The 14,082-nt window shown below is 34.6% G+C and overlaps 2 protein-coding genes across 3 annotated transcripts; one reads left to right on the top strand and one right to left on the bottom strand.

Annotated features, from left to right (window-relative positions):
- Window positions 1-6,183: 6,183 nt before the first annotated feature.
- Window positions 6,184-7,782, top strand: LOC114375273 (lactosylceramide 4-alpha-galactosyltransferase-like). The gene has a single exon (XM_028333051.1). It carries the CDS (start codon window positions 6,298-6,300, stop codon window positions 7,573-7,575), a length of 1,278 nt encoding a protein of 425 aa, XP_028188852.1. The 5' UTR covers window positions 6,184-6,297; the 3' UTR covers window positions 7,576-7,782.
- Window positions 7,783-9,746: 1,964 nt separating this feature from the next.
- On the bottom strand, window positions 9,747-12,812 carry LOC114373840 (probable polyol transporter 4). 2 transcript variants are annotated; one of them, XM_028331385.1, is made up of 2 exons: window positions 12,280-12,812; window positions 9,747-11,418 (listed from the first exon to the last, which is right to left on the bottom strand). In XM_028331385.1, exons 1-2 carry the CDS (start codon window positions 12,488-12,490, stop codon window positions 10,055-10,057), a joined length of 1,575 nt encoding a protein of 524 aa, XP_028187186.1. In that variant the 5' UTR covers window positions 12,491-12,812; the 3' UTR covers window positions 9,747-10,054. The 2 variants fall into 2 exon arrangements, with proteins under 2 accessions (XP_028187186.1, XP_028187188.1); XM_028331387.1 differs by having other exon boundaries at window positions 12,276-12,394.
- Window positions 12,813-14,082: the final 1,270 nt, after the last annotated feature.

A 14,082-nucleotide genomic window follows, 5' to 3' on the forward strand; every position in this document is an offset into this window, starting at 1 on the left:
TATCATCATTATAATTAATAGGTAGTTTATTCAAAAAAATGTTGTATGTTACTTATGTAGGTTTTTTATACTTGAGATAAATTATTGAAATGGATTTGGGAGGTTGCATTTGAGTTGAGTTTTGTTGTTATCATTTTGAGTTCAGACACAGGAAAACAACCTAGAAGGAAGACATTTGTCATCTTAGGTTGTGAGAAGGGTGACAAATATAGACAATACAAAAAAGATGCAAAGGCAAACACTGGGACTAGAAAATGTGTTTGTTCTTTTAGGTTGAAAGGAAGACCACTAAAGACTAGTGAAGGATGGGTACTTAGGGTCATGTATGGGTCTCATAATCATGATGTTACTAAGACATTGGTCAATCATTCATATGTTGATCGACTAACTTATGATGAGAAGACAATGCTTACTAATATGACAAAGAGTATGGCGAAACCTAAAAATATTCTTTTGTTATTGAAAGAACACAACGACAAAAATGCCACCACCATTAGACAAGTGTATAGTACCAGAACTACATATCGAAGATCTCTCTTAGAGGCTTCAAAATAGAAATGCAACATTTAATGTATTTGTTAGAGCATGGTATATTCATTGGCATGTAACGAATGATGAAGAAGTCGTGTGTGGCATATTTTGGACACATCCTGATGCGATAAAGTTGTTGAATGCATTTAACATAGTGTTCTTCATGAATAGTACGTACAAAACCAACAAATATAGGCTACCTTTGTTTGAGATTGTTGGTGTTACTTGTATTAGGCTGACATTTTCTGGTGCTTTTGCTTATATGGAAGCTGAACGTGAAAAAAACTTTGTGCAGACACTTGAAAGGTTCAGAGGCCCTTTTCGTAGATATGATGAATTTCCAAAAGTGATTGTCACAGACAAAGATCTAACTTTGATGAATGCAATAAAAATTATGTTTCCTAATTCACATAATTTGTTGTGCTAATTTTATATTGATAAAAATGTCAAAGTAAAGTGCAAACAACAAGTAACTCTCAAAGAGGCCTGGGATCAAGTGATGGAGGTGTGGATTTTTGTTATGGATTGTCCTACAAAGTGTGCCTATGAAGATCATGTGACAAAGTTTAAAGTTGTATGTGCATCTTGGCATGAGTTTGTTGCCTATGTTAAAGAAACTTGGTTGATCCCGCACAAGGAAAGATTTGTAAAGGCATGGACAAATAAAGTCATGCACTTGGGTAACACAACAACCAATAGATAGTTAACTTATAACCCATGGTATATTAAACTAGTATTTATATATAATGTTCATTCCGGTGCAACGTTTGTCACAAACTTATTTTGTAGGGTTGAGTCTACCCATTGGGTGTTGAAGTAGTTGCTACAGACTAGCATGGTAGACTTGTGTAAATATTGGGATGCAATGAACATTATGATCATTATGCTGCATAATGAAATTAAAGCCTCATTCGAACATAACATTCACATTGTTGGTCATACTTTTAATGTACAATTGTATAAGAGACTGCGTAGATTTGTTTCAAGGTATGCAACATTAGTTTTCCCCCTCTTAGAACTCAACCTCAAAAAGATACTTTCGTGCATCATATCATATGCATAAGTCATGTTAATGAGAATCATTTTGTTTAGGTAAACCATTTGTTATGCTAAGAGTCATAACATAATATAAAGTAGACTTTCACAATATGACTATGTTTTTAATTATGTCACGTAGGTACATTTGAGAGATCATTGTCCAATACCGGGGCTTCATGTGTTGTGGTCCACACATTGTCATCCACTAGCAAAAGAATGAGTCACCCCTTATGTTGGTTGCATACAACATTTTTCATAATTAATAGTTGTTAGATATGATTATGTCAACCTTGGAGATGATTGATTTATGTAATATTTTTTGTCATTTTTGGTGTAGTCAATTATGTTTATGTAGTTTCTACCATCTCATATTAGAAAGAATCTTTTAATTTTTGTAGTCATGATTATGGTTAAACATGATATGTATTTTATCTAATGTATTATGCATGATAGAACCCCACTACATAGTCGGAACCCACTTTGTCTCATAATGGAAGGTTTATTTCTCTTTTGGCTCGATGTTGTATCCAACAGTTCAACTAAAAAAAGTCTTTTCCCTCATTTATGTAGGTACATTTGACAGATCATACATTCACTAAATAAAAATAAATTACATATGCATAATTTGTCAATTCATACATTCACTAAAGATAAAGACTATAAGTTCATACATTCACTAATGATAAATATAATAAGTCAATTACCACAATTGATCAGTTAGTCTTAACATAGACATAAAGTGAACAAATAAACAAACAATTTAGGAATTAATGCAATCCAACAACTGTCAATTTTTTACTCTACCACACTCACCTTTGGTGCCACCTCGTGCCTTACTAGTGTTTAGATGATCATCATCAATTACTCCACATGCTAATGCTAATGTCTCTTTAATCACAAAATATACATTAGTACCTTGGGTAACCAACCTATGATCAATCATACGATGCAGTAGTTGACCAGTCCTATGACATGTTTCCTACAATACATACAACAAAGAAGTAAGTAAATGTCAGAATAATATACACATTATGAAAGTAAATTCATTTATACGTACAACTGCAGGATGTGCCTGAATTGTAGATGGGTAAGATCCTTAGTTGCATCAAGGGGTGGAGCATAGTATCTTGGTTGGACAAAAGGATGTGAGATTGTGTATAACCACACATAATAACCAACATCACAATCTCTTGGCTGAACTACACCCATTATGGGCTGGATTAAGTGATTCTGCAAGTGCAACCACCTATCGTCAACCTGTTGTGGGGTGATAATCTCATCAGTGAGCACAAAAGGGTGTCAGGGAATATTTTGGTGATATTCATACTGGCGCAACACCCTCTCTAGCAAATAAAGGTGCAAATTTAGGCCCAAACAAATATATCTAGAGAATAAGGATATATTCTCAAACGAACGATGAGTCCTATACGTATCATATGAAGTCCGCTTAACTCCCTTGATGGTCAGCTCATCAATTAGTTTCCTATTCTCAACAAAAATGACTTATTTGACCACCAGTTGACGCGTGGAGACGTCTCTTCATATCCCAAGACATCATCCTTGGCACCAATGGTTACAAAATGCTAATAGATCCATCCATGTGTCACCAAGAAAGTATATACTCAGTTCATCAATGATGATGTTAATAATATAACAAACAATTTATAGACACTTAATTACCTGAAGAAGAGTGGCATAGCCACTAATCTACTTTTTCCCAACAAAACTAACACTAGTAAGATGCTCATAAATATATGGCAAGGTAATTGTCCCCCATGAATACCTAGAACATCCTTCGAAGTCACAAAAAATCTAAGAATTTTACCTCCACATAGGTTGCATTTTTATTAGCAAATAAGGTACAACCAACTAGATGAAACAAATAGGCTTTTGCTGCCTCATCCCATCTCTCTTCTTCACACATTTCCTCATATGCACCCTGCAACCAACTTAAACTGAATTGTTCCCCTCTTATTTTCTTTGTCTCATCAAAGGCATCTTTATATTCAACTCCAAGTAGCTCCACAAGCACGATAATTGCTTCTTCTTTATCCATATGTTCATAATTGTAAAAAGCACCAGTAATAGGAATGTCAAGTAAGGATGCCACATCATCAAGTGTTACTGTCATCTTTTCCACGAGCAGATGGAAGGTGTTTGTCTTTGTGTGCCATCTTTCAGCAAAAGCAAACAAGAATCCCTTGTCTATTATCTGATAACTACATGTAGTCAACGGGAATAAACTAGACCCTTTTGACCATATCGTGTATTTGCTCATGTAGCACAATCTCTAATTGCAAATTTCTCCCATGTGATACTAATTTAAGCTCACCATGTTCCTACAATAACATATATAATTACTAAATAAGTCCCAAAACAAAAAAAAAACTTTCGATGATTGAATCAATTTTAAATATTCAAACAAGTATAGTAGTTTACCATGCCACCTTATACTTCCCAGGCCACATGATCAGTATATAAGGTTAGTAGTGATGTCTCCTTAGGGCCACCTAGAAATCCAACATCTGGTTCTGGCTCCTGCTAGTCCACAGGTTGCACATGCTCAAGAGGCTCCACTTCCTAAACAACCTGGACTTGGTCAACATGCTCGATAGACTCCACTTGCACGGGTTGCTCCAAAAGGGTCCACCTATTGAGCTTCTACACGTTGCCTCCGTTTAGACATTGTTGATCTATTGCATCTATCATTGTCATCATCACCATCAAAACTAACTCTTTTTGTACGCGCCATATGAACATTAAATTTTAGTCATAAGATTCTACAACCAGATAGGTTAAAAGCGTTGCAAATATGAATATAAATTCATATAGGTTGAGAGGAATTCAAATGAAAATTAAATTATTGCATTTATCCAAGTACTCATAAAATGTGTCTATCATTGTTATCAAATATCAATAACATATACTACACATACTAGATAGGAAACCCATTTGCAATGTCAAACCAAAGAGATTGAATTTGTAATCACAACAACTATCCATAACTATTTCTGTGAGGTTTCATTGAGTATTAGTGGTGGAAATTGATCCAATCTACAATTCCAAATACTAGTTGATTACATAAAGAAGTATGAATTTCCACCTTACTCTTCCCAGGTTAACTTTAAAAATATATAATCTATGAAGAACAAAGGATGATCATACAAATTCTAAAACAAAATTTACAATGGATGAATATATTTCTTAGTCAATCATGATTGAATATTATAATATCGATGAAGAACAAAGAGTGATCATACAAATTCTAAAACAAAATATACAGTGGATTAATATATTTATTAGTCAATGGATGATTATAGACGTAAATAAAAAAAAGTTAAACCCACAAAATAATTATGACAAATAATTTTAAATGAAAATTAAAGGGACCTGAAAAGTTTTAATTTTTTTTATTTTAAAAAAAGCCTTGAATAGCCTTCCGGAACAAAGCATTCCAAAATAGCCTTTCGAAACTGACATTTTGGAATAGCCTTCAGGAATAATAATTTCGGAAAGCTATTCGAGAATACTTGTTCCGAAAGCCTAGTATGAACCCACCCTACCCCCCCTTGATCCAAACCAAAACCCACCCCCACCCCCATTCACAATGTCAAACCAAAACCCACATCCACTAAAAACGAAAGAAAGAGGAGGAAGTAGGGACTTACCGATCAAGTCAAAGGAGGAAGGCGATGAAGTAAGGAAACGTGGGAGCTCAGAGGGGAAAGGAGTTGATTGGATTTTGAGGGAGAGAAAAGTTAGGATTGAGGTTTCATTAAGGATATTATCGTAATTTTACCTTGAAGAGAGAGGTGTAAGATATAGAAAAGAAGGTGCAAGATTCAACTCCCATAAAAGGTTAGCTCTCTCTTATTTATTTTTTCAATATACCCAAAAATTAATATTTTGAAAAGTAAATAAATGTAAATGCATGTGAACATGTGAATTATCGGTAAACAGTTATTACTTTTTTTCCGATAAAACTATTACTACTTCTTAAGTTTTTTTTTTGTTATTGGTTTATTTTAAAGATAGTTTTAAGAAAATTAAGTTCAAAATGAGAAAAAATTAAATATAAAGTATACTTGTTTAAAATATAAATAAATAAATGTAGTGTTTTTATTATTCTTACTTATAATTATTTAGATAAAAAATTACGATATGTCACTTGTCATTTTTTGATAAAAAAATAAAAATATTTTATTTTGCTTGATCTTTAACCTTATGCACTTCAACTAAATAAAAATATATTTCATGATATGTTTTTATAATTTTATTTTCTCTCCAACCAAACGTAAATAAAGTTAAGAGTGAGATAGACATGAAATCGTCTTTGCACTACTACATAAAATGCTAAACATTAATTACTACAAGTACACTATTAATTTTAAGAATGTTTATTTGATCAAAATACTCCTTGCTTGGTGAATGAATTAATTAATAATCAATATAGCAATAATTATAATTGTGTATTGTACCCAGCCTAAGATATTTCCCAATGAAGTAGTGTTATCTTAGACAGCAACGCTAGCTGAGCCAAAACAAAAGAAACAAACAAACGAAAACATGCTTGGCTAGCATGGAAGTTGAAACTTTTTTTAAAAAAAAACTTTAAAAGCAGTTTCTTTTCTAAATTTTCGCAATTTTTAATGCAAATGTTCTTCCACTTTCTCTGCCTCGAGAAGGAGAAACTTGAAACATTTTGAACCTCTCCTTCCTTCCTTCTCCATGTTTCACCCAATGGAGCAAAGCGCCAAACGCTCCCAGTACTCTCTGCTCCACTTCTCGTTTCTTCAACTGCACCACCTCAAAAGATCCATGCTTTCTCTACTCTTCTCCCTACCCACATCATTTTTCGCTCTCTTTCTTCTCCTCCTTTTATCTTACAACGCTTTCACCGTCTTCTCTGTCCATGTCCCTAAATCCCCAACCACCACCACCCTCTCCAACTCCAAGTTCTCTTCTTCCCTCAATTCACCTCTCTTCAAGAACCCCCACTTGCCCCTTCTTCAAAACTCCACTGAAAGCTTTTCCTTTTCAACTATTCAGAGGCCTAGTAGAAGAGTCAAGAAGCACAAGCGTGGCCTCAGAAGCGTGCGTTCAGAATCTCACTTCCCAGTTCCATTTTTCCATGCCAGACTCAAAGCATTCTTCAACAATTCTCATTCTTCTTGCAAGGAGAGGTTCTTCATGACTTGGATTTCTTCCTTGAAGGGATTTGGTGAGAGGGAGTTATTCTCTATGGAGAGCTTGTTCAAGTCTCACCCTGAAGCTTGTTTGGTCATAGTGTCAAAGTCCCTAGACTCTAACGCTGGAACTCAGATTCTGAAACCATTTGTGAGCAACGGTTTCAAAGTCATGGCTGTTGCTCCAGATTTCGGTTACATATTCAAGGACACACATGCTGAAACATGGTTCAACCGTTTGAAGGAAGGGAATGTGGATCCTGGTGAAGTCTCTTTGGGGCAAAACCTCTCCAATTTGCTTAGGCTTGCTCTCTTGTACAAGTTTGGAGGCACTTACATAGACTTAGATGTTGTGGTTTTAAAGAGCTTCTCCAAGCTGAGGAACACCATTGGGGCACAGAACTTTGATACCAAAACCGGCAAGTGGAGCCGCTTGAACAATGCAGTGTTGATATTTGACAAGAAGCACCCTTTGCTTTTCAAGTTCATTGAGGAGTTTGCACTCACCTTTGATGGGAACAAGTGGGGGCACAATGGTCCTTACTTGATCTCTAGGGTGGTGTCTAGGGTGAGTGGGAGACCAGGATTCAATTTCACTGTGCTTCCTCCTTCTGCGTTCTATCCTGTGGATTGGAGAGGGATTAGGAGTTTGTTTAGAGATGAGATTAGTTCCAAATGGTTGATCAATAAAATGGAGCAAATTCGCAAAGAAAGCTTTGCAGTGCACCTGTGGAACAGGCATAGTAGGAAGCTTAAAGTAGTCAAGGGAAGCATTGTGGATAGTATCATTTCTAGTTGTTGCATCTTCTGCAACATTTAGCTAGTTTTTATGTTTGTAATTTTTACTTTATATTAATCAGAGTTTGTAATTAGTGAGTTAGATTGTTAGAATGACAAGTTTTAAGTTAAAATAGTCATAAGCAATGTTTGTGTTGCATATTGTTATGGGGACCAATTGTGTCTCGACTATATATAAACAAAGGATATATTAGAAGGTTAAAATTGGAACCTTCACCCTTGTATAATATATTTGTTGTATCTCTTTGAAGGATCTATAAAGTGAAAAGCTTCTGTCATTTTCTTTCTCGGTAACACTGAATGGTGAAGAGCGCGACATGTTTGCCTTTGGATTGGAATTGCAGTTCACTAGTGGAAAGTAAAAATTGATCGATATTCATGAAATTCATCTTGCTTGGGACAATTAAATTGTGAAAGTGATTTCCCAACTTCCAATCTTAATAGGGCACCTACTTTAATTTTCCTTACACGTGACATTCGCTTTCTATCCCATTCCCCTTGGTTTTGATTTTGGCTTATATTCTTGTTTCGCATATGTTTGGGGAAATTACTGCATAGCACCTTTTAACATAATCTTTTGCATAAATGAAAAGTTTGGCTCACGTCCGAACAGGTCATGTAGTCATAATAGCTAGTTGTTTCTGCCAAAAACCAGTGACGTTAGGCCTCTGAGGACTAATTAATCATACAAGTTTTTTTTTATTAAGCATACAACTTTATTCTATATTTTGTGTTTAGTCATGTTGATACTAATTGTGTATGGATCACCCAAGAAAAGAGACAAGGGAAGAGGGAGGAGGTTGTTTTTCATGTAGAGAGTAGCGTGGCACATGCAGATAGGTGATCCACCTACTTTCGGGTGTCAAGGATTTATCCACTGTTAGTTCAAACACATTTTTCTTGCCGACTCACTTCTTTAAATTTGGTAACGAAATTTGAGAAATTCTTAGGTCTCAACGAAATTATAATATTAACAATAATAATTTTTCCTGTCAACTTATTGTGTTGTAAATTACTATGTCAGGTTTTTTTTTTTGTTGTTGTTGAACTCTCTTATCAGCTATTAAGTTGCATTATCACTTTAAAGTCTATAATAAAAAAAGAATGTATATTACAGAATCATATAAAATGTGAGGATAAATTCCACAGAATCAAAGCCTTAATTTACGTAAATTTGAACTCGATCTCTCCAATTTTAAGTGGAGATGTGATTTTTTAGTTTATATTCTACAACACAACATCTTCAGACTTCAAACCCATAAATGCGACGTGGGTATTTATTAATGTCAAGGGGTTGTTGCTTTGCCTTTATATTGATATTTGCGGAAGCGCTTTAGCAATCAACGTGGTGGTCTCGTCTCAACTTTCTTTGATCTTGTGTCCCCTCTCTTGTCATCCTTCTCAGTTAAAGGCATCACTTTCAAAGGGTATCGCTCTCTCTTTACATCCTTGGGCTAATTCGTGGTTAAGCCTATCCATGACATTCATAAATCATAAGTATGAAGGTCATGTAAGTTGGGTTCATGTATTACGGGTGTCTAATTAGGTTGCGGATCTCATGGCCAAGCATGGCATGAGTATGCTTTAATCATTTTCATATATATGATGCAGTTTTGGATTTTATTAGTAATGCCTTGAAGACAGATCAGATCTTATTGATGTTTGTTACTCAAAGATTTCATAACTCTGATGTGTCTGAGTTATTGTAAATTTTATAATATTTGTTTTTGATTCTTAATTAAATAAAAGGTGAACTATGAATAATTGAGCTTAAGTAAAAAAGATAAAATAGTTTCTTAACGGGTCAAACCAAAGAAGGAGTCTCCTGTCCTAAACAAAATGGCTTGTATTTCGTCCACACTCAGGAGGATTCTCTGTTTTTTTTTTTTTCTTTTTAATGTGAGGAGCCTGTTGATATAGGAAAATGCAATGGAAGGCAGAAGCGTTTCGCCAAGCAACATAGGATTCAAATTTACAAGATATTCATTATTGCTAATCTTAAAAAACGGCTATGACATTCAAATTTCAGTAACAAAATTCTTTGAATATATGACATTCAATATAGAAATAAAAAAACGAAAGAATCGCATTAAATAAATTAAATGGAATGGGGGGGGGGGGGGGGGAGGCTACGCCCCAAACAATCACTCACTCCTACAATATAAAATTGTAAATGGAGACACAAAAAGCACGTGACGCGAAAGAGACAATAGAATTCCGATTATGGCTACATTAAACAATGCTATATCAACTCATCTTCAACAGACTGTAAAAAATAATGGAATACATATAAACATTAAGATATACTAAAGCCTTACATTGGTGCTGGTGGCTTGATGTTAGGAAATACTATAAAGTATAAACCATGTCCCTCTCCACGCAGAACAAATCCTTTATGATGTAAGAGCAGAAATGCCCGCTATTACAAAGAACCAAACCAGTATGATACTAGATTGGAAATATCTGGGAATTTAGTTTTAAACATTTGGTGTGCCACCAACTCATGACTTCTGCATCAGACACTCTACATCTCCCATTTCCACCTCACTCTCTTGCAAATCATCCTCGTCTTTAAAGAGTACTTCAATTTCCTCCAAAGTCTTCCCTCTCGTCTCTGGAACACAATAATGAACAAAGGCAACAGCACAACATGAAACAACGCCAAAAACAAAGAATGTTCCTGCCACGGTGATAGCGCGAGAGACTGAGAGGAACGACATGGAGATTGCACCACTGCTCACCCTACTTCCCACCGCTCCAAGAGCTGATGCTTGAGCTCTAAGTCTCAAAGGAAATATCTCGGATGACAAAACCCAGCATATGGGGCCGAGTCCCACCGAGAACGAAGCAACATTTCCACACACTGCAAGAATTGCTAATGCGATCCCAACTTTTGCATGACTCAGAATAGCTAGAGACAAGCTCAGGCTAAATAAACATACTGTCATCCCAATTGTGCTCGCGTAAAGCAAAGGTTTTCTCCCCAATTTGTCAATGAGAAATATGGCTATCAAGATGAACAGAGTTTTGGTGAACCCAACAGCAACTGTTGCTGCAAGAAGCTCAGAGTTGCCAGTGATCCCAGCATTCTTGAAAATTGTGGGACTATAGTATACAGTTGTATCTATGCCTGTAATCTGCTGGAAACACTGAATTCCACAACCGGTTATAAGCATTCTTCTAACTGGAGGAGTAGGGCACAATATTTCTTTCCAGACAGCTTTCGGTTCATACTTGCCAGCATTAGCTGACCCTGCAGCTGCCTGAATCTCTTGCAACTTTTCTTCGGCCTCCTTCTCACTCTCATTTATCTTTAACAACACTGCTCTAGCTTCTTCAATCCTGTTCTGCACCACTAGCCATCTTGGGGATTCAGGTATGACAAACAGTGCAATAGCAATAACAAGTGAAGGGATAAGTCCCACACCAAGCATTATCCTCCAATTTATATGCGCTGGAAGCCTCGAAAATGCATAGTTTGATATGTAGCCGAGAAGGATTCCAAAATTTATAAATATCTCAGGGAAAGAGGTAAGAGATCCCCTAGCAATGGCAGGAGAAATTTCGGCAATATAGACGGGTGCAATCATGACACCAAAACCTATACCCACCCCAGCCATGAGTCTGCCTATCATCAACACTTTGAAGGATGGAGCAAGAGCCATAACAGCTCCACCTGTTTGGAAGATAACTGCTGCCAAACCAATTGTCCATTTTCGGCCAATCGCGTCAGATGTCTTTCCACCAGCTAAACTACCCAACAGGGATATTATGCTCAAAATTCCAACTAGTACTTCTTGCTGAACCTCAGTTATCTTCAGATCCTCCTGAATGAATATAATTGCTCCACTCATAACACCCACATCTGCAAACCAAAGACAACCAACTAGGGTCTTAGTTTTGATCCCTATTAATAGCATAAAAAAATGAGTTTAATTTTGATATATAGTGAAAAAAACTTTTACACTGTCGACTACTTACAAATTAACTTAGACATGACTTTTAAAGTCAGATGAATGCTACCAACACATTCTCTGACACACATTTTACTATTATTAGCATTTCTGTTTAAAGTAGTAATTATTAGAAAAGTTAATGATTTTTATTATATGACAACATATGATTACATAATAGTGAAAAATCCTTTAAAAGCTCGATGTATTCCTACTAAATTGTAATTCTAAATAAATACACACTGTGGTGTTTATGTAGTCAATATTATAAATAAATTAATAGAACATGACCACAAACAAGACACAAACAATACGTTCTCGTTCAATAGTTAGACTATTGGAGAGGATTTAAGGTTTGCATGTTCAATTGCTAGTGAGTGTCTGACAGTAAAATTGCCTACATACTCGAGCAAAGCACCTATCTGATATAAGACTTGGCATCTAGGCCCTGGGAAAAGATTCTCCCCAAAACACAAAACCGCTGTTGCAAATTACACAAACGGCCCTGGATTTTACATGCATCACTATATACGATCGTTATAAACTTAATTATCTTACCAAAGTCCTAAAAACAAGGTATCAAGTCCCGCAAAAGACAACACCTCATCTACTTTATTTTTAATTTTTTTATTGACAAACATATTGGGGAATTTACCAGCAGATCAAAATTAAAACCAAAACCAAAACCAAAACCAAAACCAAAATTAATAAAATATTTAAAGGAACCCACCCAATTGCATAAAAACGAAGAAAAAAGAAATAGAATTACCTACCATAGCCGAGAAGCACGGAATTGAGAGAAGCAAAAACGGCACATGCAAAGATATATTTTTTGGTCTCGTACTTTCTGCTCTGCAGAACTTCTTCATCTTCCTCAACTGGATCAGAGGTCATCTTAATGTATTTTGTTTTAGTCCCCAACGGAATCTCAGAGATTCCATCTCCATTACCGTTCCCGTTTTCTTGGACCCCAACTAACCCCATTCCTCTCCTTCTCTAGCCCCCACCCTTAAATATTTTATAATAAAAATGAAATCTTTATAAACTAGTACAGTACCCAAATTGGAGTCCCTTGTTCTTTAGAGAGCGAGGAACCCAATTATGGTCTTAGATCTGAAATGCAGAAAGGGATTGAATGGGGGAAGGAACAATTTTAAGGAGGAAGGAAAAACTGGCACTCCATTGGAAAAATGAGTTTTTGTTAATTTCGGTTTTGGCCAAACGATGTGTTAAGAATTTCCACAGTGCGCGCTTTGGACTCAAAGAAACGTATTTTGAGGGTGAGGAAAAAAAAATGTCTCAGGTTCTGTCGTTGCTGTTCGTGCTTTTCTCAGGAGCCTCGCCTCTCAATTGACGACACGTCATCGTACAGTACGGAGGGAGATTGCCGTAGCGCGTGGAAACACGTCCTTTAGCGCGTGTTGAACTCCAATTTAGACCATCGTGGTGCTGAGCTGTGTCACCGGTTTGGAAAAGAGGCTTCCACCGTCGGCGAGGGTATTTCTGGAATAACAGATTCATAGTGTTTTCCCTTTTATAACCCCCTTTGCCTATGGGCCCTTTAGTCACTTTTTGCTATACCAAAGCATCAATTGTTTTACACTATTTTTTTTCTACAGTTTACACAATATTTTTTAATGCACTATTGAATCGGCTTTAATAAAAAAATCATATTAATTAAAAAGATATAAAATATTTAATAATTATAAAAATATATCAATACTCAATAGTATTTTTTAGATTCAAGTGGAATTTACATCTCGTAAAATATACTTGCAATATCTAAACAATGATATTTTTTTAGAAGATTAAAAGATATTTAAACAAAATTCAATAATTTTAATATATATTAAAAATAATTCCATAAATAATATAAAATTTATTTAATAAATATATTTTTGTGATTAAATTTCAAAACTTAACTACAATTTTTGGTTTATAAATTAAATATAAAGAATACAAATATAAGTATTTTAAAATATCAAATTTATTTGCCTATATTATTTTCTCATCTCAGTAATATTTTTTTATTTCAGGTAATGAATATATTTTAAAATTTTAATTTAGAAAATATAAAAAATATTTTAAAGTTAATAAAATTTGATTTCAAAACTAATTTCCAAATATTCTATTATGTAAAATATTAATTAAATCAATTTGATTATTAGTTAAAAAATATAAAATATTTAAATACTTCTATACATGTTTTGTTTTAAAAAAAATTAGAAAATCGAAAATTGTTTATTTAACAGAAATTAATAATCTCAATATATACTGACAAAAATAACGAATAATTTGTCAAGAATTTAATGAATATATTATTATAATTAAAACTTCACGAAAATTCAAAGTTTAATAAAACATGAAATTTAAATTAAATTTAAAGAATACAGATTATGAATATTTAATCATTTCAATAATATTCTTTTATTTCTTTTGATATAGTAAGGGTGTTTGTAAAATTAAATTGACTCCATAAACATTAATAGAGTTTAACTCAATTAATTAAATAAGATTTGTGATGATGTTTAATTCTCACGGTAAAAAAAAATTGACTCCATGAACTTGATATTTCA

Source organism: Glycine soja, chromosome 11 (assembly GCF_004193775.1).
Source record: "Glycine soja cultivar W05 chromosome 11, ASM419377v2, whole genome shotgun sequence".
In the NCBI taxonomy this organism is placed as follows: domain Eukaryota; kingdom Viridiplantae; phylum Streptophyta; class Magnoliopsida; order Fabales; family Fabaceae; genus Glycine; species Glycine soja.